We start from the raw sequence: 26,408 nt of genomic DNA on the forward strand, positions 1-26,408 counted from the left end.
CTGGCGCACAGTAGTTCTCTTAAACTCGGTTCATTGGGTTCAAGTTAGGAATTTGGATGAGTCAAGGCAAGCAATGCGTTTCCTCTCAAAACCCATTCAGGCACATCTTATCTCCTAATTTTACCAGGAAGGTGAAATAAAAAAAACACACTCAAACAAGAGGAAAACTTTTTTTTCACTCTCTCAACATGTTAAAGATTATTATATGTCATTTCCTGACATTTCGAGGTTAATATCGCTATAAAACATAAGCCCATATCATAATACAGCTTCTGTAGAAATGATCATTGGGCATTACCCAGTAAGGATGGCAGGAGTTTTTATCTGCCAAACTCACATTTTTCCATCTGACTGCTGAGGGTTGTTGATCCATGCTACACATAACATTAAGTTTAGGGATTTTTTTCCTAATTTATGGAAATATTTCCTGTCAAGCTGCTTATTCAATTTTCTTTCAGGCCTTAGCACCAGTGAAAGTCAGTTTTCTGTATGTCAGCAAAGTCCTGTAGTTTTGGCTTCATCGCTGAGTTACAAGCTTTTATTTTCTTGAAAAAAATCCTCATAAAACATCAATCAGTGGAATAATTGTACCGAAGTGTCTATACTTTAGTTCTAACTGTTGGAAGTGAAGAAGATATTTGGGTGCAAGGAAATATCTCCTAGATCATCCTGAAGAAGAGAAGTCTGAAAAGTTTGAAGGTATATTTTTGACAGGAAATTATCTAAAGTGCTTTGTATAAGTTTGCACTGACAGATTTTTTTGCACATTTTAAAACATTTCTAGTAATTATTAGGGTTGTAGAGGAAAATTGATTTGATTTGATATTTTGTTTAGCGATTTAAGAGATGGCAACATTTAATTAGTTAATTATGAGCATCCATCAGCATCTTACTCCACCTAAACTCCTGACCACTAGTTGTCAGCACTGTAAACTCAAAATCCATCCACTCAAAAGCAACTTGCTTTTGTTCTTGATGTTGTGATCATTAAATAAAATGAATTTTACCATTGTATTACAATGATAAATATATTAATATTCAGGTAGAGAACAGACTCTTGCCAATACACATCCCTAGTAATTATAATGCAGTGGAAAATTCCCTCCTGGATTAATTCAAGCTTGTGTGACACCGGAGTTTGCTCAGACCTCTTTCTAACACTAGGTGGTGCTGTCTCCTTGACATGCAGCAGGGATGTGTGATCAGAAGTGAGGTGGTGGAAGCTGACAGGCCAGGTTAGGCAGCAGAAGCCTACAAATCCCCTCCATTTTGCTTCAACACGGTCAGTAACAGAGAGCCACTCATAGATTTAGATTTTATTTTCTATAATCTCAAAAACGTTGCTTGCACTCCAAGAAACAAATATATCCAGCCGCATCTAAAAGTCCTATACGATAAGATTTTATCAGATCGACTGTGGTTATTCCTCTTTGAAAATGAATCTTGAATTGGGAGCTACAGTAATTTATTTCATGGCAATAAGTTATACTGTGACACACATGAACAACTGCACACGCTTAAGACTATGTGTGTAAATGTATGAACAGGTTCTTATAGCTACGTTACTTGGATCCCTTTTCTTATAGAGTTACAACAGTACAGTATATGGCATGAATGAAGTCATTTCCCTGACTATCTTCCACAATAACACTGCATTTTGACATGATAATACAAGTTCAGTCAACACCCAACAGCTAGCAGGAACAGCATACAGTACGTGAATACATTTGTACAAAAATGATACACAAACGATACACTAATTAACTGTTTCCTCAGTAATGGCAGGTACATGCACTCACTCGCACACACCATCCGTCACGTCGGCTGCAGATGCAGAAAAAAAGCACTAATTCTTTTTTAAGACGTTAATAACTTTTCTCCAGTTCTGCTGGCCAACTCGCACGCACTCCAGGTTAAGAGCTGTTTGCTCCAAGGACAGGAAGGGTATTTACAGGGATTATTTCATAAAATATTGCACTTATTGGCCCATTGCATCTCATAGCAAGTGCTACGTCAATGCTCCTAAATCTGAAACATAGAGTGATATATACAGTGTCTTAGAATATAAACCTACATTGATCTGTGAGGACTGACTTCATGCATTTTTTTCGAGTATTTTATTTAACTATGCAACAAATAGCTGACGATGCTAAAGGAACTGCAATGTAATGTCATTTGGCACGTTTTTTTTTTCTCTTCCTATGAGATTGACTTAAAGTTTCCCTTTTTTAAATTATTATTAGGTGCAACTTTTACACACAGACATATTATTAAGACAGCACAGTACAATATGCCAGCAGTTCGGCCGGTTTAACGCTTTAACTACTGTATGTTTATAAAGTTCTTTAAAAGCAACTTTTCTTAGGATTGGTTCTTAAAGAAGGGATTTTGTTTTACAGCACAAAAGCATGCCGACTCAGAAATTATGGCTGTTTCTTCCATGCCGGAACTGGTTTTCGGTTTCAAACATACACTTTACTGTGCTTTGACAACATTAGGCTTAATGAAGGATTGTGGATGGAGAGGTTCAGATAAGGCCCATCTTTAAATAAAACAGCACATCAGTGACTTTTTTTTGGCAGCATGCTCTTTGCATTAAACAATAAAGGGTCACCTCAGAGGCTCCAAACAACATTTTTTTTCTTTTAAAGATACAGTTATTAAATCAAAGACAGCAAAGGGACGCAAAGTTCTCACATCACGATGACTGATTCATTCTGACAGTAAGCAGGACACAGGAACTCACGGAGGCCATGTTGAAAATGCTAAAAGGCCACTGTTTTTTTCTATAGGTAGATGATTTTTCGGATGGTTGGTGTGACATGGCACTCGCACTCATGCAAACCCACGCTACTGCACAGTCAGCCACACGCTTAATGTTACAGTGATTACACGAAAAGGAAGCTGCTACATCATCAAGTGCTCAAAATCCCCAGTTTGGCAGCTTTGGGAGTCAAAAATAATAAAACATTTGAAGGAAAATGAACAAATTAAAGACTTTTAAAGCACTCGCAGACTATATCCCTCAATTTATAAATATTTAGGTCTTAAAGATATTAAAGGTCGCAAGGATTGCCTGTACACGTGAACAATGTACTTCAAGCCCTATCAAACATAATTAGTTAATATTTATCAGTCTAACCAGCGTAAGAATGAAAATATAGTTTTGCTATACTCTAGATATCCTGTGATTTCACATATTTGACAACAGCCATGAGTGTTTTCCTGGTTATTCGCCTTTTTGTCTAAGATGTTTACGCTGTGATTTAATATGCTATTCTAATATGCTGAACAGGGTTTGAACTGCAGTCCAGGGAAGGCGGCGCGATCAGGTGTGGTAATCCAACCGACCACCTAACAGGACCCTTGGCGACGGGCGCACTAACAGTTGCATCCCTGCTGTTGGAGAGGCGGCGCGCTGTCTGTGAGCTTGGCAGTGGGGGCTCCTGTGGTGACGGCCGGGTCAGTGTCCAAACTCTCAGACATCTTGTCGCAAATCAGGTCGACAAGACGCTCAAAGGTCTGCTTCACGTTGATGTTGTCCTTGGCACTCGTCTCAAAGAATTCAAAACCTAAATCAAGAAAATGAGTTGTAAAAGTTCCCCATTTTGAATTTTAGGAAAGCTCCGATCATTTTTTAATCTGCTTTATAAGTGTTTATTATTTAATTATGATTATGCGTTTTTAGTGTTTTTAAGACCTAGTTTCTGTAGAGTGGCAGTAGTAGTAGTCTCTGAGTTGTGGGCAGGGCTGCTGGTGTAGGGTAAACCTGCCCCCTTCCCCATCATCCATCTGTTTATATTCCCTCCTGCCTGCTTACAGCCCCTCACAACCAACAATTGAACCCTTTAACACCTGAGGCGTCACCGGTGACGCCTAAACACAACATTTTTAACATTATTTAACTTAACACGATCATTCCAGTAGATTGTGAAGGAGAAAAGCGGCGCTCACGCCGCTTTTCTCCTTCACAATCTACTGGAATGATCGTGTTAACGGTTAAAAAGTTACAGTAAATCAAAGACTTTTTAATTTTAAAAGTAAGGATTCTAAAGTCATTGTTTTGTTTTAAACTATAACTATATTTTTGAGACGTGTGCTGCTGACTTCTTGGCCAAGTCTGCCTTGTAAAAGATTTATTGATCTCAATGGGTTTATACCTGGTTAAATAAAGATTAAATTAAAAAATAATTTATTTATTCGAAACTCTCAGAAAATGAAATATGCTACAAATTAAGATGAATTAGAGAGTTAAAAATCAAATTTGACACTAGAAAATATTTCCATGTCAATGTGTGGCATCAAGCTTTAGCTAAGTGGGGAGCTTAAACAATAATCTAATATCCATATATTTAAAAAAAAGGCACAAAGAAATATGTTACTCTCATATATGTAATTTAATTTTGAGAATATTAAGTTTTTTTATTTAGATAAAGGATTACATAGCAACCATTTATCACTGTTAAGTTATTCATGTTTAGTAGGGGGAGGATTCAATGAGTTTTTTTCTTCCCTTCCTGTTTTAAGAATTGACTATTTAGCGTATAAAATGAAAAGTAAGGAAATCCAAGAGGTTTGAGGATTTAAACTCAGAACCAGATGGTGACATATTTCATATTATGTGGTGTCCCTGTGTTGAATGAATCACATTTCAGTTGACCATTCTTGAATCAAGAAATTCAAACTGAAAATGGTTATAAATCAGGAGCAGACAAAAAAAATCCTTTAGCTTTGATGTAGGTGCTACAGTCAAAGCTTCCTTTGAAATAAATCCATTAACGTCTTTATTTTCTTCATCCAAGCTGGCTTGTGGTTCAAAACTAGTCATGGATTGCTTCTAATTTGCTCACCGTTTTTGTTGCACCGCTAATGTTAGCTGGGGGTTATGAGGGGATGCCAGCTAACGCGAGAGAGTGTAAACAGAGGGATGATGGGAAGTGAGGACAGTCTACTCTGCACCAACAGTCTTGCCCACAATTCAGAAGCAAATTTCTGATGAACTACTGCTTCTCTGCAGAAACTACGTCCTACAAAACAACACCCTTTTTTTAAGTTTTAGCCTAAAAAGCAGCATAATCAAAATTAAAAGAACGCTTTTACAATGGATCAAAAGATGATTGGAGTGGGCATAACTATAATAAAAACAGAAAAAATACAGAACAAATAAAAAAGAGACTGAATATTTTCTTGTAGCATGTTTAAGATAATACCATTGAATATTAAAAAGCAGTCGTGTCAGATGTTGCTGAAGGACCTACCAAGCTGCTCTGCCAGCAGTCGGCCACTGTCCACTGAGACAACCCTCTCTTCTTCCATGTCACATTTATTCCCAGCCAGCACCACCTGTGCATTATCCCATGAGTAGGTTTTTATCTGGGTTGACCTGTACAAAACACACGAATCACATTAACCTTTTTTTTTAACAAAAAATCTCTTTTCTTCTGGCCTTTTTAAAGGGACAAAGATTCAAAAGCATGATGCAATATTTGTTCAGAGCGGTCATGAATTCCCTTTTGTCTGGCACGATTTAAAACCTGAATCACTTATTGCATCAGTGGAAAAATGGGTCAAATACTTCTCTGTGCTGAAAATATGCTCAAATAAGTCGTCATTAGGTACATTTTGAATATTAGATTTATAAAAAAAACACAGTTTTGTTCTTTGACAAATTCAAACTTCCAAATTCAAATTTATAGCAGAATCCGCTAGGATTTTGTGCTCCATTTTGACCTTTTGTTGGCAGTCGGACAAAAAGAAGGAAAAAAAGTGAAGGAACTTCTCTGTGGTGCTGCGGTTTGACTAAAAGTAGGCCAGCGAACACACCACAGGCGCAAAACGGGAGAGGCAGAGCGAGCAGACGGGAAGATGCAGCGACTCAGAGAGCAGCTTGTTCAGAACACTCGCCCCTGTCTTTGCCCGAATCTGACAGCTATTATGTGGGTCATCTTGAATCCCACCAAAATTTTCACTCTCATACCAAAATCTTCCAGTTTCATCACAACAAGCAAAATGTAATTATTAATCGCTTTGTTGTGGGATTAAAAAAAATGGTGGAAAAAAATGGGTTCATGTTCGGCACACGAATGCAAATGTTCATTATAGCCCGACATTTGATGTCAGCGGTAAAATCTTTTCCCCTGCTTCGTCTGTGACTCAGGCAGGAAATGAGCACGTCATAAGCTTAATTCAGACACAGTCAGAGAAGGAGCCGTTGCCATGGCAACTTCTTTTTTTCTTTTTTTTTTTTCCTCAACCTTGTCACAAGGAAAGAGGGAGAGAGAGCTGAGTCTAAATAAATGGCAAAGGGGAAAAAATATATTTTCTAGGATGAATTTGCTCTCTGGAGTGGGTACCCTTTGGGACTTTTGTGCCCATGATGCATCACTTTTTTTTAAATTAGATCTTAGTTCAGAAAGGCTTTAAAGTGAATGTCTTGGTCTGACCTTCTCTCTTGCTTAAAGCGACAGGAAAATAATTATGATCTGAGAATTTTACCCTAACGTCTGACTTTATTAGCTTTTAACCGTTTTATTCTAGATTGCTGGATTTAAAGCTCCTGCTTGTTTTGCATCCCTTCGACGAGGACAGGTGCTGCCTTTTAAGCACTCTGTCAAGTGTTGCTATCACGGCGCTAAACGGAAACTGCCCTCGACGGCCAAAACCACAAAGCCTGCAGGTGAACCGCAAAAACCACCACAATCTAAATCAAAATATTTCAGACGATGCAGAAACTGTATCATGGAAAATGGAAATGCTATCTTTATCAGCAGCTAGATAGGTGGAAAAAAGAAAACAGAACTCTATGAATTTAGACATTTGATCAGCAAAAATGGGAAAAACACTTCAATCTATGCAGAATCTGCTTTGACCATCAAGATTTACTGACATTTTCCACATTTCTGATGGAAAATTTAGATTTTGTTTTATTGTGTATTTTAAAGTAGCTATCAAAGAATGGCCTAAAGTGTTAAAGTTATAGCAAAATGTTGTTAGGTTTGGGAAATTGTGTGATATTTAAACTAAACGTAGTTAAAAAAAAAAAAAAAAACAGAAGGTGCAAACATCCACTCTAAATTACTAATTTTGTTTAAAGTTTAATAGACAAACATGGCAGAAGTTAATTGTTCTTGAGGTTTATTGTGTGAGTAATTCATCTAATCATATTGTGATGTGATTTGTTTATGTGTTTGTGTCCCTAACATGGTGTGCAGACTGGGAGACTGGAGTGCCTCATCATGAATAACATGCATGTGGCTCGGCTTGCAAATGCATGTGACACATGTTTGATCCCAGAGTCAGACAAAGGTGAGGTCGAACGCCGCTTAGCTGCAAGCACTAAGCAGGAGAAAAATAAAGCTCATGTTGTTGTGGAGTATATATCGCAAATTTATCATTATTGCAATAGAAGAAGGCTTAAATTGCAAAAATAATATGGTCCTTGCCATCAGTACCTGATGCTGCGGGCCATAATAACTGTTTACACGTTTTTGCCTTTGACCAATCGGATGGACCTCTTTTATGTTAGATATAGCTTACTATGTAGACATGGGTCATTTAGAGCAGGAGTCCGCAAACTACGGCCCGCGGGCCAGATCCGGCCCACCTAGTGTGGAGCTCATCAATAGAACAGTGAAGAACAGTGAACATTTGACGTACCAGTCCTGCACGGCACCAAACGACTCCTCATTGGTGATGTCATACATGAGGATGAAGCCCATGGCGCCGCGGTAGTAAGCAGTAGTGATGGTCCTGTAGCGCTCCTGGCCCGCAGTGTCCTGCACACAAAGAAAACCTGGTTTTTAGATGAATGTGAAGACTGCTGGCTGTGAGGCGGCACTGCTCGAAGTGACATCACTGAGAATGCGCTGTTGTAATATTCTCCGCTCAAAATGATGGTTTAGTTATCCCTACAATTGGCCCAGACATAATTTATTCTGCTCATGATGTGAAATTAATCATTATGCTAATTGCTTTATTGGCTGCACATTGATAAGGTGCCAAAAACTGTTTTAGCTGATACGAATGATTCCTCCCTTCCTCCAATAAAACAATCACTCAGCCCCAGTAAAGGATGTGAGGTAAATAATATTAATTTACTGCTAATCTAAACTAATTTCTTAAAAATCAAACATTAGAGGACTTTGTATGCTTTCAAAACTATGATTTCTCTTGATCTGCATCCTGTCAGTAAATATTACTGAGCAACTGTTGCTTTAAATGTTACATAATAAGAATTGCCACTCAAGTGGCTCCCTTAATAACTGGGTTTGCTGTTCTGTTTTTTCCACCCACAACAAATGTGTTTCCAGGCCTGGGTAATCCACGTTAGCAGTCTCCCAGGCAGGCGCTCCACTTGGCTCCTGTCAAACAGACGCCCAGCAGGCAGTTCTGGATTGTGTTTACCGCACCAGTTTTGTTTTCTGTCAGTCCGCACATGGCTGCAACTGTGTTCTAGCTATAGCCGGTGGACACGTACGACCTTCACCGCACGGAGATGGAGCTGAAAGCCTGCTGAGTTTCCACTCTCGCATTACAGCTGGGATCTTTTGTTACTTTAGTTACTAAAAAACTCTTCTGTTCTAGGCTTTATCCTTTGTAAAGTGACAGTCTGACAAAGACAGAAAAGAAGATTCTGAGTGCTTTAGCATTCTTGTCCCTGTGTACATTTAAATAAAGCCCCTGTTGTCTGTGAGTCTGTTCATTCTCTGAATTCTAAATCTTCAACACTATTGATTCTCCAATGAGTGCTTGACAATGATCACGGCCTCCTTCTGTTTTTGTTTGTCCAATTGCTTATTCTTGATTTGAAAGACATAGAAAAAAGAAAGAGGTGTGGGGAGTGCTTGAGTCTGGATAATTTGAGTGCTTTGAAGAGCTTTCTTTGTAGTCTGCAGCTCAGCAGAATCCCATCGAAGCAGCTGACTACATCAAGTGACGAAGCAGCGAGAAGACTGACCATAGCAAAAAAAAAAACGACTTCCATTGTATCTGTTTTTTGTGGATTCTTCCTCCACATCATCCTCATACAACAACAGAAGAATTGCCACGTAAAGAATAACTCACTTAATTCAAAGAATTTCTATTCTTCTCAAAGTACATTTCCTTCTGCTGCTGTTCAATTCAATATCACAAAAAAATGACTCATTGGGCTTCATGCTGTAATTGTACAGAAGCAGAAAGTCTGTCATAAAATATACACAACAGCTGATTGCTTAACTAAACTAAACAGACTAAATAAACTGAATAAAATAAACCTGATTCAGGAAAAAAACTAAGAAACCTTATGGATACCCTCATGAAGGAGACAGGCTATTAAAGAAGAATTAGCTTAACTAACTCTACAACTACAAATTTAAACAGAGTTTAAATGGGTGCGAAGTCCACAGCCACGACAAGCCATAGGCGAGGTCCACGGCCAAGAGCCGGTATCTCCCGCACTCATAACTCCTGTTATGTGGTTTTAATATAGTTGTAAACACAAATAATACAGATTAATGGATTTATTCTAATGTTATTTTCCTTTAGGTGGTGATTAATAGCAGCAGTCGGCAATTTCTGTGACAAAAAAAAAAAAATCCATGGCTAATAAAAGGATGAGAAGTCAGGAAATTAAATATTTCCCATCTCTTCCATTTTGCATTCAGAGGTACCATAAGACAATCTGCTTCAACAGCTCAGATGAACTCCAATTAAACAAACTCAGACACTTTCCTACACTTCCTCTGAAAGGTGTTGCTTCTGCGTTCCTCCCTGCTGTGTGCCAAACTAACACTTACTAGTCTCCCGTCAGTAATGTTGAGGTTTCCATCTGTCTCCGTGCTTAGTTAGGTGTTAAACACAGTACAGCCTTTGCTTGATTTTCATTTGAACAAGTGAATGCTTTGTGTTTGGCAAGCTTCTGGTTAGGAGCTTTTAGAGTTCAGATTATATTTCTTTAACCAAATGAAAAAAGGAACTTAAGCGGAAATATCTGTAATGTTGATGAAACCTTAAAGGGTAACCAAACAGGGAAGTTGGAGGCTGACTCCACCCACAACCGAAATGTAAAAATCCAGTCAGAGGGGAGGGGCTGGAGAACAGGACTGTTATCATTACTGGAGCTGCAGATCATGACGTGGTACTTAAATGGTTTGACCAATCACGAAATTTAACTGTAATACCTCTATTCAACCTGTAGGGGGCAGCACACAGGCAGTTTTTGACTATATTTTCAAGAATTAAACAAGTTTATTTTAATTTGTGAAAAATTTGGCAATGACCAAAAAACAGGACTTTTAAAGCCCCATTTATAGAAGTGAACGGCCAAAAAAAGTTGATTTAGGGTTTGGTTACCCTTTAAGGACAATAAATAAAAGCCTCAGTGACACGTGGATTAGTGAGGAAGAGTAACTTAATGATAGATGAAAATAATAAAGGCCAAATCTTCTGTTTTTGACCGACGTTTGTAAATAAATACGGTTATATCAAAAAACCTGTTTTACTTTAGACTAGAGGTCTCAAACTGGCGGCCCGTGGGCCATTTGCGGCCCCCATATCGATAATTTGCAGCCCCCACCTTAAAATGAAAGTTCAATCTCTACTGAGCAATATCTTCTGCATGTCTACACTCCTTTGATGATAGGCTTGTGTATGCTTTGTGATTTTTTTAGCTTATGCCTAAAACTTTGCCTCTGCTTTTTTCATTGTATCTGGTCATCAGAAAAGTCCTTAGCAACAGTTACTAGCGTCGTTAGCGTCGTTAGCTCCTGACATTTCACAGGACGCACAGAAGATATTGCTTTAAGTAGTACATAGACATGAGCAAATGTTCAATAGACTTGTTCTGTGGACATAGACAATGGACCAAAGATATAGACAGTTGACGTCAAAAAAAGCAGATTTTTGGCACAAATGGAACCCCGTACAGCCCAGCCTTAGCAAGACTCCTTCTTCTGTGGCCCCAAGGTAAACTGAGTTTAAGAACCCACGCTTTAGACATCAATACTGGTTCATTAAAGAGAAAGAAACAATAACTGTCTGTCTTGTGTCAGTTTGATTCTAGAGCTATTACAGAAACAATTCCAGAAATCCTGAATTTTGTTGATTGTGTCAACAAAAGAAAAGTTACAGTATGTTAAAGATGTTGTGTTTGAGCCTCATGTGTTAACGGGTTAAAAAAAACTTTATAGTTTTATGTGAAACAATAAGAGCTTATGGGCAGAAAAGTATGAGACCTCAAGTAGAACTGACCTCTCCAATGTCTTCTGTCTGCATAAAAAGACCAGCTCGTATCTATTTTTAGATCTCTGTGTCATGTATCGGTTGTTATTGATTAAAATCTAAGGTGTTGGTTTTCCAAAATACATTTTCATTTCTGTGCGTTTTACAAAGTTGATCAGTAAGGAATAGAAAATCTGGGGTTTGCAGATGTGATATTATCATACCCAGATCTGCAGTTTGATCCTCTTGTCGTTCTTGTACACGGTCTTCACTTTGAAATCTATGCCCACTGTGCTGACGAAGGCGGAGGTGAAGGCGTCATCGGCGTAGCGGAACAGGAAGGACGTTTTGCCCACGCTGCTGTTGCCGATGATCAGCAGCTTGAACATGTAGTCGAAATTCTGATCTCCACCCTCCCCTTTCCCTTTTGCATCCTGAGTGGCAGCCATCTGAAAAGCCACAAACAGACAGAAGTGTTGCAAAGGACGCATCAGTTTTTTTACCCCAAGCAAACCTGGAGCATGGATCAGGTGACATCTGTGAACTGCAGCTTCAGTGATTCATGACTTATATTTTCTTTCAGTAGTGCAGTAATATTTCTCATATCACATGATCTTTGCTGCATATGCAGTAGTGCATGCTGTGCATGTAACTAAAGTAGCATCACGATCGACCCAGACTGGGATAAAGACAGGTGTTCTCCTGTCATTTTTTCTCATTTCAGAAACATGTTTTATTGAATTTCCCTTGAGATCAATAAATCATCCATCTATGTATGTGTGTATTTTACAAGGGCACTTTCATTCAAAAACATTAACATGCTGATAGCTAAACATCCGAACAGATTTCAGGCTCCCAAGATAAACAAAATCTACCAGGAAGTACAAGAGAGTCCATATTGTGTGCAGATTACAGCATGTTGTACAGGCAGATCAGAGGTGACAGAAGGCTGCATCAAGCAAACCAGCATGACCAGCACAGCAAGCTGTTGGTTCTGTGAATATTATAACAAACTCATCTTTTTTACACATTTGAATAGTCTATTTTAGCACATCAAAGGGTAACATTTTTAAGACAAATTTCAGCAAAAAATTGAGGGAAACTAGGAAAATTCTGTGTTTTTAATGCTTTCAACACGAGGTTAAATGTGGGGGGAAAAAAATCAAACTTAAAGGATTTTGTGCATATTGAGGTCATGTTCAGCCAGCTGCTGTTTTGATGTTAGCTCTGCTCGCAGAGGAGCGCAGAGATGGACCTCTCCCTTTAACCACAATGAACAATTCCCTACAAGCTGTCAGGAGTCATCCTCCGGAGAAGTGAGATGACAAGAGTACACTCATCCCCCCCTCCAAGGTGAAATGCTGGACAAAGCCTCCCCCATTTGAATGTGCAGCGAAGCCGATGCGGTAAATAAAAGATGCCAGACCTCCATCATGCGCGCTCTGCGCCGGGTTCATGCTCGCCATCGCTTCCATGTGTTTCCAAGGACGTCGGGGATTTTTTATTTTATTTTTTGTTGCAAATTGCGTCCAAATCACAACATCCTCACGCGCTTTGCTCTGATATGAAGCATCGGGATGCTGCGGAGCTTCACGCCAGCTACTGTCAGACAAACGGCTCTGGACACGAGGTCATCTCATCTTTTTACGGCATTCTTCCGCTGAACTGTTCCTATATCTGAAACTAGAAAAAAACAAATCGCTTCGAGGACATTTTGTGAACAAACCTGCGTTGAAGGCCTCGGTTCCGTCTGCGCGCGTCCCTGTGAGGCTCGATTCGCTTTGATTTATTTATTTATTTTAATCTAGTGCAGTCGTTGATTTTTCCCCCCCTTTCTTCCTTCTCTGTCTCCGACCAGTTTCAGCACCTGGGAGCTGTCCACTCCGCCTCGGATCTGAGCTCAGGCTGACGAGAGCGCTCTGACGTCACGGCTTCATAAAGATGGGAGTTGTAGTTTTAAGGTTTGCCAACTTTGAGAAAAATTAAATCAATTAACACCCTTTAACAGTTTTTTTATATTCTTTTTTTTATCAAACTACATTTTTAAATTAAGTTAGCCATCAACTAAAATTGTTAATTTGATGAAAACTAATAACTTTAAATGTAACAAATTACATAAGTTTTGTTAATTGATCCAACGTTTCATTTTTTTCTTTGATTATCACTCTTAACTGGTATTTTTTATTCACATACCCCCTACTATAATTATATTGTGCTAAAGTATAATAGCCATTGTTTTGTTTTTGATGTCTGCAAGTTCTGTAAGTGTAGATTTTTCAATATTTTTTTAAAAAAATAATTGAAGCCTGAAAAACAGTTTTGAAGTTTTGTTTGTACAATGGAGTTTAATTGATTTCCTTTAGAATCCAGTGTATCTAAATTCCTTTCAAAATAAAATATATGTCAAATAACTAACTTATTATTATTATTATTATTATTATTTTCAAAGCATCTGAATGTTTTAATACCGATGGAAGGATAAACGAGCAGCACGAGGCTCCAGAACCAGAACCTCGTGTATCACTTAGCGCGCGGAGTATCCAGCGGTCAAATTGTGTCTTAAATGCAAATAAACGTAAAACAATCTCTTTATACGGCTTTTTAAAGACTAAAAATATGGAGGTATTGCATCTTACCTTTCCATATAGGTCCATTTTATCCTCAGTAATATATAGATTTGTTTCTAATCCAAATGGACAACTCTTATTTTTTTGTTTTACGCACGGAGCAAACAGCCTCTCCCCTTTCTGCCCTCCTGTCTCCTCCCCCCCAACTCCTCTTCAGATCAGACGGCTGAGCAAATAAAACGAGCATTGTTACTATGGCCCCTTTGAATGGGCACGCGTGCAGCGTGATGCATGAGCGTGGAATATTTGCAATTATAATTAGACCTCTTTTGGGGGTAGACTGGAACACACATCTTTTTCTGATGAGCACGTGTTCGACTGTCATCCATGTAGCTCCCTTGTTGTAAACCACATCAACAACAGACATTACATAATCGTGGACTCCATCCAGCAGCTTTCCGCAGGGGTGAACTCATTCTCGGCCTCTGATTGAGTCATGCTGTTGGCAGACATTTAATAGGTCGGGCGCAAAAGTCGAAGGCTGGGATATGCTGACGGATAAGTCAATCCCTGCTCAGGGAGGCGGCTGCTGAGTGCGCAGACGCAGAGGGGGCGGGTCAGGTAGGCAGCTCCAGCATGTGTGCTTCTGCAATCCATTTGTAAATCTATTGTTCTGTATTAAAGAAAGTTCGATTTTGAGCTTGTGTTGTCCATATGGATGAACGCTCTTTCGTTTGGATGCGCTTTTACGCGTTCCGACACTTTAAAGCGTCTTTATGCGTTTTTTTCAGACTTTGGCCGGAAACACTGAGCTGGATTTGGAAGTAATCTGCACAGGAGGAGTTTAAAGTAGATCTGAAAAGATACAAGGTCTTGTTTTATGTGCGTTCTGACAACAACCATCGTAAAAATAAAACTTTCTAGAAGGTTTCTGCTGGAGAAAAGGTCACTGTAGCCCCATCTGCTGTCAAGTTTGCTGCCGTCAAAGGCTGGCTAATAATAATGATTCACTGACAAAAAGCAAGTCTGAATCATTTCAAAGTTGCAGTCTGAGTTCATTGTATGAAATTAAAAAATAAAATCTAATAGGCTACATATTAGATTTTTTTATTTTCCTCCATTTTCTGTACAGGTTTTTGTTTTTTTTTCTGATCAAAATGATTTAATCTTTTCCTATACATTAGAAATTTCAAAATCAATCAAATGAAATAGTTGCAACAGTCTCATATTTTTGGTACCTGTTATTCAATGGCTGTCATGCAATAAACTCCTCTTATTGTTGTCAGGAAAAATAGCCAAACTTCTTCCCAAATCTGACTAAATATCAAATTAATGAGAAAAAAATGTGTCATATCCAAATGTGAAAACAATAACCCACATGCAGGCAATGCCCACTTCTGTCCAGCCACAGTAAGTCTTTGCTCCTCTGTCATCCCCCTGAGCTCTTAGGTCTGAATGACCTTTTTTTTTCTTTTCTAAATGTCATGCTTTAAGGTATGTAAGAGCTCCCTGCAGGCCAACAATTGCAATTACACACTTTCCTTTTCCTTCTCAGCTGCTCAGCGATGTTGGCTTGAGGCCATTATCCCTCTGACTTTTGCCTTGTCACTAAGGGCCCACTTGGAATCATATTTGAGTGTAAAAAGAAATGCATTTGCACTCTTTGGAGTTTGTAAAAAAGGTTGCCAGGATGAATATTTCTATTATTTTTTACAGGTAGAATTCTTCCTGTTGACGTATTCTGTTGACGATAAACAGATCCCTACAGGTTCTTGAATTTTTCCACAAAATACTAACACTTTTGCTGTTTTTTCATCAATAAAATACTTTAGTTTGATTAAAAAATACTTCCTAAAGCCGTTTTCTAAAGTTTACATAAAGTTTGGATTGCCCAACAATATTACCCAATATTCCCACATAAGTAAACCTATCTAAATATACGAATAATAACTATTTTGGATCATGTGCATCCAAGTGATTTCACCCATTGACAATTCTAGTGTTTTAAGAAATCCATCTTTTGTTGTTTGCTTCCAGCAAATACTTTTCCAATGGAGGATTCAATTGATCTGATCCTACAAGATCACAGCAGCATCTTTCCAACCAACAAACCCCATCCCATCGTGTCAGCTGGCACAGGGGCTCTGCTCACAGGCCTGTACGGAGTATGGAGCATCTTCACCCTGCCTGGCTTCCGCAAAATCCCTTGGAAACTTAAGGTAAAGTACTCACATGTGTTATTTGGTTTCTAATTTTAATCTGCATGTTTTTACTTTTCAAAAATAATGCTGCATGTACATAAAAAAAAAAAAATTAAAAATGGGCCCAGATGCAGTTCAGATTGTCCAATAATGATAATTTGCTTGTTTTGGAGCGTAGAGCTCCGTGCTAGCAAGAAATCTGGGAGAAGAAGGGAAAGGGTAAGTCTTTCTGCATAATCATGATGAGGTTTCAAGGAGAACCGAACTGTCAACAAACGCTAATCGGAGGTATTTTAATGCTGAATGTGATCTTGCATTTACTGAATGATCACTGAAGTTTTTGTAAATCACAATGTTTTCCTTCTGCTTTTGTTGCTGCCGTTGTTGTGTCCCAATATTAGGTTTATTATGAAAAGATTGTGAGTTTGATACAACATGGAGAGTTTACAGCCACTACGAACTATTAAGTTCGATGAGGCTGGTGTGTAAAAATGCTTTCAGAACATTACTCTGGAAAGGGAGCAGTTTTTACAGAGAAAAATCCGATTTTTCAGCTTACCTTTTTAAATCTTCTATTTATCTAATTGAAAAGAAGATATTTTGTACAAAAAATGCTGCAATGTCTTAAAATGTTATACACTTGTGGTTCAGGTTCCATATCTGCCGTCCTGTAAAGATCAAACTCGGAACGTCATGACGTTGCTTGAGGGACGAAGAGGTCGCCTTGCAGATCTGGGATCAGGAGATGGAAGATTGGTGAGTGAAGTGTCCAAATGACTTATACTTATGTGTGATTGTAAGATGTACATTTGTACATTTAAATGTAAATAAGTTGACCCAATTACATTTCAAATATTCCAGGTGTTTGCAGCCTCGTCTGCTGGTTTCCAGAGCACAGGATTTGAAATCAACCCCATTTTGGTGGCATTTGCCAGGAGCAAAGCCTTTTGGAGAGGAGTCCCAGCCAGCCAAGTGGTCTTCCTGAAAGAAGACTTCTGGAAGGTTCTCTAAAAGCTTCTTGGATATATTACTTGATTTTTTTAATCAAAATTCTTGTTTTTACAAACAAACGTGAATTCTGGTTCTGTGTTGGTTCCTAAATTATGGAATCAGTTGCCACCGGCTATTAGAGAGATCCCGCTATTTGAGAGTTTTAAAAAAGAATTGTTTCTCCATCATTATGTTTTAGCATTAGCCTAGCTTTGTTGTTTTATTTTATGTTGGTTTTAATAACTTTTTAAAAATTGTTTTACATTGGTTTTAAGTTTTTTATTCTTTTTATATTTTCCTATTGCACAATGTTATAGGAATGTTTTCCTTGTGTTTTGCACTTTGGGCCTTCTTGGCTCAAATAAATAAATGAAATTAGTAGTTTTCACATACTTGATTATATTCAGAGTTATTGTTATTTTTGTCTTTACAGACGGATTTGTCTTCTTTCAACAATGTGACGGCTTTTCTCGCTCCAGGAGTGGTGAGGACTTCTTCAAAGAATATCTCCAGTGTTTTTTTTTGTTGTTTTTTTTACATCCTTGATAATTGATTTCCTGGTTTTACAGATGGAGTTGCTGGGGGAGAAGTTGTTGATGGAACTTCCTGACGAGGCGCGTGTCATCACATGTCGTTTCCCTTTTCCTAATTGGCCTCAAAAAATCTCCATGGGCTCCGGTCTTAATGAAGTATTTGCCTATGACATGAGAGCCGTTCGCTCGCTCTTAAGAAGTTCACCGAGCACAACCTGCAAATAAGCAGCTTCCTGATGCTGTCAATCTGAGCTGCACTAAACCAGGCTGTCGCTTTCTTTTTTGCTTTAATGAAATCATCACTTAAACAGCCTCACTGAGTTATTTTTGGAGAATAATTTAAAAAACTCTTAAAGGAGGAAAAAAAAAACCCTGCTGGGATTATTCATGCTTTGCAAATCAGCCTGAGCCTCATTCAGAGGAAGAAATGTATTTTTGTACATTTATTAGTCTTAGCTTTACCAAAAATCTAATTTTAATAACAATGTTCCATGAATTTCTGAGAGACTTATTCTTATCTGTCTTAAATAAGTTGATTGTGCTAAAGGCGATGAAATCTGCAAAAACTGTATATGTAGCGCTTTGTCAATTAAATAGAAGTTTATTTTCAAGGGGAGTGTTTTGTTTTTTAACGCTTTGCAGCATCCAAGGATCAAATTTCACATTTTTGTGCCCACAACTAGCAGTATAGTACAGAGTTCTTACAACTTTTTTAATATATATTTTTGTTCTTTGATTACTTTTTAAAAGCGTTTCCTTTTTTAACTCCTTGACATCTACTAATCCCCAGGTCTCCTTTGAAAACGAGATTTTTATTCTTAATAGGACTTCCCAGGTTAAATAATGATTAAAGGTAAAAAATATGCATCAAATCACTGTGGCTCCAAATTATGTGTAGTTTTTAATAGCTGGAAATAAATTCAGGCATCAAAGGAGCAACAGATTTGTAAATATTGTGCACACTAAGCATTCATTTTCTTCTGCTGCTTTTGCTCAGATTTAATATAAGTTATACACAAGCAGGTTTTGTTATTAAGCTTTTTTTTTTTACATTTAGATAAAAATCTCCTTTTGCAAGAGTGACCTAGCCAAGAGATCAACAGCACAAATCACAAAACATAATAACAATATAAAAAATAAGATGAGAGTTATTCAAATTTAAAACTAAGGTGAGGCAAAGTAACGGTTAGAAAGTACAATAGGGAGCACTTTTGTAAACAGTGTGAGAATCTTAAAGTACAAAAGATGGACTAGTTGACAGAAACAAATTAAAAACACCGGCACTGATGGAAAGACTCTTTCTCTGCTACAAAATTAACAAAAAAAAATCTAAATGAAACAAGTTCTCTTATTGATTGTTATTATAAAGTATTAGTCTGCAAAACAACTTTAAGAAATAAAAAAAGATGTTTACGTCTTCCAGAGAGTCGGTGAGACATTTGATTACGTAGGAACACCAAATTCCCACTTAAAGTCTGACATTTTTTTTGTCCAAATACACACAAATGTAACCTTTAACACAGCACTTTTAAAGAAATATTCACCCATAACAGAATGTCGGCACCTACTAGTTTTCTGGCTTCTATGAATCAGAGTGCTTCACAGTGTGTACTAAGTGCTGGTTGCCAGTAGCTGCACAGTTGAATTCTGAAAAAAACTAAAAGCAGTAAGAATGTGCGACATAATCTCAGCTTGTGGGATGAGGAAACGGGGGGAAAAAGATGCAGTGCCACTCAAAGGTCACCTGGTGCTTTCATTTGACCACCAGGAAAGTCTGATTGTGGTGACTTCCCAGTCCGCCTGCAGGTTTGTACTACTGCATTCACCTGTAGACTGAGCAGTACCACCAATGCCCGCTTGAGGGCGCTAAAGATCAAACTGTGTGAGCTGAGGAGAACCTGTGAAGAATGCAACCAGAACGCAGAAATTCTCTTTCTCAGAATAAATTGAATATTTTATGGCTTAAACTATTTTTTAAAATGTAATTGGAATAACTGAGATCATGGTTTCATGTTTGTCTTTGGCTAACAGGGAAAAGTCATGCTGTCGTTTCCAGCGTGACGTCAGAGAGGGGGCGGGACGCAGCGAGGAGTGGGTACAAATAGTCGCTTGGAAGCGCCGGTTGCATTCAGAGCTCAAGACGAGACAAACTCTTATGGAAGTACAAAGGAGCAGCGGGCTCCAGCAGACCAACATGTGTGAATCCACGCAGAGATCCGGCGAGCCTCGCCGGAAGAGAATGGACGAGCGCGGAGCTCCGTCAGAAATGGCTCGGATCATCACCGACCCCGCCACGGGAAAGTGCTACTGCCGCGGGAAAGTTTTGGGAAAGGTACAGCAAAGCGCCCAGTCTGACCTTGGATTTAAGTGAAGGCACCCAGTGCTTAAAGGTGGTATCTGTCCCCATGTCTTTCCAGGGGGGCTTTGCAAAATGCTACGAGATGACCGACCTCTCCACCAGCAAAGTTTACGCCGCCAAGATCATCCCACACGCGCGCGTCTCCAAACCGCACCAGCGGGAGAAGGTAAGCGCGCAGCCGCTGCGTCTTTACGCACGGGTTCAGCCAGACCAAACCACACAGAACTGTCTATAATCACAGTCGTGACCATTTTTCTTTTCTCATTCTAGATTGACAGGGAAATTGAGTTGCACAGAGCTCTGAACCACAGGCACGTTGTCCACTTTTATCACCATTTTGAGGACAAGGAGAACATCTACATCCTGCTGGAGTACTGCAGTAGAAAAGTGAGTGCTCAAATGTCCAACTCTCTTGATGGTTTTTGGAAATCCTCATTTGAAGTGGAATTTTTATGGTTAGATGCTCCTAAAATCTTAATTTTCTTTCATTTGACAGTCGCTTGCCCACATTCTGAAGGCTCGCAAAGTACTGACAGAACCAGAGGTGCGTTATTACCTGAGACAAATCGTTTCTGGACTGAAATACCTGCACGAACAAGAAATCCTTCACCGAGACCTTAAGCTGGGTAAGAAGCATCATTTCATACATGCATTCTGCACATAAAGCATATCACTTTACTGTATCTTCTTTGATGTGTTTGGCTTTGATCATTGTTCAGGTGTATCCAATGCTGATCTTTTTACTCCCTTACTTCCCCCACAGGTAACTTTTTTGTGAGTGAGTCCATGGAACTGAAAGTTGGCGACTTTGGTCTGGCTGCCAAGTTGGAGCCAGTGGGAAACAGGAGGAAGACGATCTGTGGAACTCCAAACTATCTGTCCCCCGAGGTGCTCAACAAGCAGGGTCATGGCTGTGAATCCGACATTTGGGCCTTGGGCTGCGTAATGTGAGTCACTTCATTTTTTTGACAAACGTCCCACATTTCTGTGATTTTAGTATGAAAACTGCATGACATGATACCTTTTAGATGTCTTTAAACGGCGCTCACTCATTGCACTCTATGCTGCTGCAGGTACACCATGTTGTTAGGCAGACCTCCATTCGAAACCACCAACCTGAAGGAGACGTACAAGTGCATTAGAGAGGCGCGTTACTCCCTCCCGTCCTCGCTGTCACCACAGGCCAAACAGCTCATCTCTAACCTGCTGGCCAAAATTCCAGAGGACAGACCCAACCTGGAACACATTCTGAGGCACGACTTCTTCACTCAGGTTAGACGCTGCAGCTGCTGCCCACATTTCTGCCTCTGCTCTGTCTGCCTCTTTCTCTCTAAATGCCATTGTGTGGGAGTTCAGCTGTGACCTCCCATCCTCTCTGCCGCGCTGACCCACTTTTCATCTCCACAGGGCTTCAGTCCAGAGCGTCTGCCAGTAAGTTGCTGCCATTCAGCACCAGATTTCCACATCTCCAGTCCCGCCAAGAGCTTCTTTAAGAAAGCTGCCGCTGCGCTTTTTGGCGGGAAGAGAGATAAAGTCAGATACTACGAGACTCTGAGTGAGTATTGCATCATCAGTATGCTTTTTGGAGCTTTGATTACAACATTCTTGGCTGCAGATTGGATTCAATATGACATTTCTGTTGCTTCTTCTCTAGATAAGTTAACCAAAGAGGAGGAAGAGATCTACAAACTGCAGCATGATTTGGAGAAAACTGTCATCGGCCAGCAGCAGAGCAAGAATCTGTCTCAGGTGAGAAAAACATTCAGCATTTGCAAAAGCGTCAGTTGCTTTCGTAGCCCATTGCTCACCCAGCAAATGGGTGAGGATAACTCAGTGCGTCACCCTGATGCTGCAGCAAACTTTACAACATGCAGAGATGCTTTCAGATCCAACCGAATCCCCTTCTGTTCAAGCCTTACACTTTTGAATCTGTGGGTGACCACTGAGTCATCGCAGGAAGAGATGATCTAAACTCTCAGACTCTAAACTCTGTCGTCATTCATTCTCACCTCAGAATGGAAGTCTGCTTCCGCCATATGCCGGGAGCCCCGTTGCCCTGGCAACAGAGAGCCAATCCCCGACGACGCAAGATACCATTCGCCTGATCGTCAGGGGGAGTCTGGGTAGCTGTAGCAGCAGTAGTGAATGTAAGTCCACTTGTAAAAGTCTAATTGAGTCACTTTGCTATAAAAAGGGCCTCTCTCCCAAACCTGATTGTGCATGAATTATGGAGATCTGATTCGTTAGCCAGACTAGTACACTTTGATGCTAACTGACCCCCCGTGGTTGTTCTCACAGGCTTGGAAGACAACACAACGGGGAGTGTGGCGGAGACTGTTGCTACTGTGTTAAGGGGATGTCTGGAGAATATGCCGACGAGTAAGTGAACTTGTTCAACCTCATGATGCGTCTTAACAATTTCCAAAATCCACAAGTTTGACAATGAAGCACAAAATGCTTTAAGAGATCAACATGATTCTTGGAGAATTGAAAAGATGCAGCTTCAAGAAACAGCACACAGCTCACTTTACACACCCAGAATGCAGAGCGAGTGCTTATCCGAAAGGTGTCATCCTACTCCAAATAGGGCTGCCACGATTAGTCGACTAATTGACTATTAAAATAGTCGACAGCTAATTTAATAGTTGATTAGTTGTTACTTTGTATTACATGGAGTCGGAGAGTACTAAAGGTGAAAGTTATAATGGCATTATCTAACTTTGTGGACTATTTTGGCATTTATTAAGGTTTTATTAGGCTATTTTGGAGTTTAGCTAATACTTAAGCTACATGCTAGCAGTTGGCTAATTTAGGATTTTTTGCTTTTTTTTAGGCCAATTTAGAGTTTAGCTAATATTTCAGCTGCATGCTAGCTATTTTGGCTAGTTTAGGCTTTTTTTTGTTTTGTTTTTTTAGGCTACTTTGGAGTTTAGCTAATATTTCAGCTATCTGCTAGCTGTTTTGGCTAATTTAGGCCTTTTTATTTTTTAGGCTAATATGGCATTTAATATTTTAGCTGGCTATCAGCTTCAGCTATTAGCTTCAGCGATTATAGCTATCAATTTCAGCATCTTCAGCTATCGTCACTAGCATCTTCAGCTGCCAAATTTAGCTTACATCATTCACACTAGGATCATTGCAGATAATGTTAGTGGGAATATATAGTTTTTAGTTAGTTTAAAGCTAATGATGGTTAAGATGTGCGTTTTACATCCACTTTGTGCATGACCCGATTAGTCGACTAATAAAAAAAAAAATAATTGCTGATTTGTCGACTACTACAATAATCGTTTGTGGCAGCACTACCTCCAAGTCTCTTTGATTTTAATGTTTGCTTTCGTGGAAATCGAAGAGCTTCTTGAGTTAATTGATTTGTCCTGTTTTGGCTCTAACTTGCAATTTTTTTTTTCTCACAGCAAACGACGCTCCTTTGACCTCCAGCAGCGGCAGTCTTCAGTGGGTGACTAAATGGGTGGACTACTCCAACAAGTACGGCTTTGGCTACCAGCTGTCTGATCACACCGTGGGGGTTCTCTTCAATAACGGCACTCACATGAGCCTCCTGCCTGACAGAAAGTAAGCATTCCTCTTTGCTTTTTAACTAAAACCAAAATTAGTCACAGCATTAAAGGAAACCTGTTGCAGCTTATAGGTCTTACTCCTTTTTTTGTTGTATTTAATCATTTTTTCTATTTTTTCAGGACTATCCATTATTATGCAGAGTTGGGCCAGCGTTCAGTCTTCCCCACCTGCGAAGTTCCTGAGCACTTTGTGGGCCAAGTGACTGTTCTCAAGTACTTTTCTCTTTACATGGAAGAGAATCTCATGGATGTAAGTCCAAGTATCTGTCCACCCACGCCTTCACATTCCTTATCTTTGTTTTTCCACACCCTGTATGAGCAACTCCTTTCATGTTGCAGCTTGTCTGATCCTGTCATGTTGCCGTTTTTGCTTCTCAGGGAGGTGACCTCGGTACAATCACAGATGCACACATGCCCAGACTCTACCTGTTGCAGTGGCTGAAGTCTGACCGCGCCCTCATGATGCTGTTCAACGATGGCACTTTCCAGGTAGCTGCACCCTAAGCGAGAACTCTCACTAGTCTGACCCTTTTACAAATGAAATAACAATTCTTTCTTTTCGATCCCCAAAGGTCAACTTTTACCACGATCACACCAAGATCATTCTATGTTGCCAGAGGGACGAGTACGTGCTGACGTACATTAACGAGGAACGGGTCTCCAAAACCTATAAGCTCAGCTCACTGCTGACGTCGGGCTGCCCCACTGACCTGCACCAGCGCCTGCTGTACTCCCTCAACATGCTTCTGCAGAGATGCAGCTAAAGCCTCCAGTTTGGACAAAGTTTTTTTTTTTTTTTTTTTCCCACTGCAACACTGCGGAGGAACAAGGACACAAAGAACCCGTGAAAGACGGGCGGATATCAAGGCTGGACTCGAACAAATAAAAAAAAAAAAAAACGTCTCCATAGCGCCGTCGTGACTTGGCGACGGCGCAGGAGAAATTGAAAGAAACTGAGAGAGAAATGTAGCACAATGACTGTGGATGAAAAAGGGCTTATTTGTATGTTGGAAAACGTGTTGGTACGAGATGTTAGAAGGATATAAAAAAGAGGGATGCGCAGAAAGTGAAGAGGAATGCTGGGCTGGCACCAGCTTAACCATGTCCAGTATAGTTGTTTGACTTGGACAGAGCTGGACTGTAAGATAATGTTAAGTGTCTGTATTCAAGCAGTGTAAAGAATTTAGTGTGTGAATGCTGCAGAGATTTCATGCGTGTCTGCCTGAGTGGGAGCGGTGTAATATCACACAAACTTTTAAAACTGTGATTTGCTCTGTTTTTTATTGACAGATGGGCTCGGCACACTTTGCTGAGAGCCGGGGGGCGATGTGAGGGAGGGGAGAGACATTAATTAACCCATTTGGACCTAATGCTTTGTAAGGTCATTACAGTTCATGTGCTAAGAGGGCTCTTCTAGTCTCAATGGGTTGCAGTAGAAATCCTGTAAGGATCCTTTAAGAGCCATTATCACCTTTGTGAAATCGTCCATCATAACTTATTGTGTAAGAAAAAGTGTAGTATTTATTTATTTAATAAATGAGAGTGTTTTCTTAAAAAAAAGATGAAGTGTACCTATCTATTTTTGTTTTGAAAAGCCTCTGCCTCTTTTTTAGCGAGATGTTTACTTCCAAATGCCCTCAAAACTAGAGGGCAGGTATTGAGGTTTATTTTTGTGCTCCTTCTCCAGAAGTGAGCATCTTCAGGGAATTAAATGAAAACTGAATGGCCTGAGTCAAAGCCAGTTTTTCACCTTTCCTTTTGTTTGGGTTTTGCGAGCACAAAAGAAGCGGGAAGTCATTAGAAAGATAAGACAAGCTGCTTCCACTGAAGCTCCTCTTTTGCAGAGCTGTGAGAGACACAGAGGACGGCGAGGAGCTGACCTTGTCTTAAAGAAACGCAGAGATGCCCGTTGTTTCTCACCGATGAGATGGGCAGGTGGTTCGAGGACTGAGTGGACACGCAGCACAAATAGAGGAGCCACAGTGACAGACTTCGTCTAACTGTGTCACAGATTGCATCACAGCATTTCAGTCATTCTTGAGCATCCTTTCACATTCAGTCACTGTAACCGTGGAAACAGGCTGAGCAATTTGACGAGAGCTAGAAATCAATGAAGCCTGCGTAAAAGACACGCATCTCATCTTTCCCTGGCTGAATTCACCTGAATTTTATTCAGGGGGAATCGTAACCACTTTGCTTGTAATTGGCCCAACTGATGCGCTCTTTGTTTGGTCCACTCGTCCTTTGTTCCCCACGTGAGTGTTTGATCCAGCGCGTCTGCCGAACGTCTCTTCACCTTTTGTGCTTACGTAACAACGAGAGCTGAACGTGGAAGTTTGACTCATCCCTTTGGGTGTCCACTCGAAATATCTGCGCTCTTCAGAGTTCAATAATGAATGCCTCATGCATAAACATACCCACACAAAGTGAAAACGAACAGGAAGCGGGCCACAAAAGGAAGAACCAGGAATTATTCATGACGACACCTCCAAGTCTGGGTCGCTTTTTTTGACAGTAATGGCCTCTGGAATGGATGCTTCAGCCTTGACAGGAATAGAATCTGTTGTTGATGGGAAGTTTTCAGGCCATTTTTGCTTCAACGTCTTAACAGCAACAGAAGTGCTGCATTTCTTGAAGATAAATTGCATGTAATAACTCTTTTCGAGAGAAGACGAAAAGTGGCTCCTTTAAAGTCCAGTATAGACTGTTTTTCTACAAGCAAACTTATGAAATATGAAAGGTTTGAATTCAGACCGTGTTGCAGAAAGAAACAAACAAAATACTCCAATAAATTATAGAGTAACAATTACACATGCTGCTGTTACCTGTCAGACAAAGTTTCGTACATGCTGACAACTTTATTTACTGAAAGTAGTTTAAGCTGGATAGACGGAGGATTTTATGCAGTTTTCATCTGACAGAAAGTGAGTCAGTTTGAAAGTGATTGTAGGCAAACTCACAGAGAAAGAAAAAAAAAA

General features: G+C 39.7%; 3 protein-coding genes and 1 long non-coding RNA gene across 11 annotated transcripts; 3 read left to right on the forward strand and 1 right to left on the reverse strand.

Annotated features, from left to right (window-relative positions):
• Nucleotides 1–1,301: 1,301 nt before the first annotated feature.
• On the reverse strand, nt 1,302–13,977 carry rab3c (RAB3C, member RAS oncogene family). Of its 2 annotated transcripts, none has more exons than XM_024275050.2 (5): nt 13,836–13,977; nt 11,424–11,648; nt 7,657–7,775; nt 5,259–5,383; nt 1,302–3,572 (listed from the first exon to the last, which is right to left on the reverse strand). In XM_024275050.2, exons 1-5 carry the CDS (start codon nt 13,851–13,853, stop codon nt 3,382–3,384), a joined length of 678 nt encoding a protein of 225 aa, XP_024130818.1. In that variant the 5' UTR covers nt 13,854–13,977; the 3' UTR covers nt 1,302–3,381. The 2 variants fall into 2 exon arrangements, with proteins under 2 accessions (XP_024130818.1, XP_024130819.1); XM_024275051.1 differs by lacking the exon at nt 13,836–13,977 and adding an exon at nt 12,926–13,090.
• On the forward strand, nt 3,327–8,709 carry LOC112148188. Its single transcript, XR_002919589.2, has 3 exons — nt 3,327–3,462; nt 7,212–7,305; nt 8,310–8,709. It is a non-coding gene; the product is annotated as an uncharacterized LOC112148188 (long non-coding RNA).
• si:dkey-190g11.3 (uncharacterized protein LOC567059 homolog) lies at nt 12,928–18,103 on the forward strand. Of its 7 annotated transcripts, none has more exons than XM_024275052.1 (7): nt 12,928–12,963; nt 13,058–13,160; nt 15,804–15,985; nt 16,619–16,723; nt 16,829–16,969; nt 17,391–17,441; nt 17,527–18,103. In XM_024275052.1, the coding sequence occupies exons 3-7, from the start codon at nt 15,818–15,820 to the stop codon at nt 17,713–17,715; spliced, it is 654 nt and encodes a 217-aa protein (XP_024130820.1). In that variant the 5' UTR covers nt 12,928–12,963; nt 13,058–13,160; nt 15,804–15,817; the 3' UTR covers nt 17,716–18,103. The 7 variants fall into 7 exon arrangements, with proteins under 7 accessions (XP_024130820.1, XP_036069370.1, XP_024130823.1 ...); XM_036213477.1 differs by lacking the exons at nt 12,928–12,963; nt 13,058–13,160 and adding exons at nt 14,111–14,387; nt 14,558–14,648; XM_024275055.2 differs by lacking the exons at nt 12,928–12,963; nt 13,058–13,160 and adding exons at nt 14,111–14,387; nt 14,558–14,636.
• Nucleotides 18,104–19,477: 1,374 nt separating this feature from the next.
• Nucleotides 19,478–24,992, forward strand: plk2b (polo-like kinase 2b (Drosophila)). Its single transcript, XM_024275049.2, has 14 exons — nt 19,478–19,822; nt 19,908–20,015; nt 20,120–20,236; nt 20,346–20,475; nt 20,613–20,796; nt 20,923–21,121; nt 21,257–21,404; nt 21,504–21,598; nt 21,864–21,996; nt 22,148–22,228; nt 23,266–23,425; nt 23,551–23,680; nt 23,809–23,919; nt 24,003–24,992. The coding sequence occupies exons 1-14, from the start codon at nt 19,493–19,495 to the stop codon at nt 24,192–24,194; spliced, it is 2,118 nt and encodes a 705-aa protein (XP_024130817.2). The 5' UTR covers nt 19,478–19,492; the 3' UTR covers nt 24,195–24,992.
• Nucleotides 24,993–26,408: the final 1,416 nt, after the last annotated feature.

This window comes from Oryzias melastigma, linkage group LG9, assembly GCF_002922805.2.
Source record: "Oryzias melastigma strain HK-1 linkage group LG9, ASM292280v2, whole genome shotgun sequence".
Classification (NCBI taxonomy): Eukaryota; Metazoa; Chordata; class Actinopteri; order Beloniformes; family Adrianichthyidae; genus Oryzias; species Oryzias melastigma.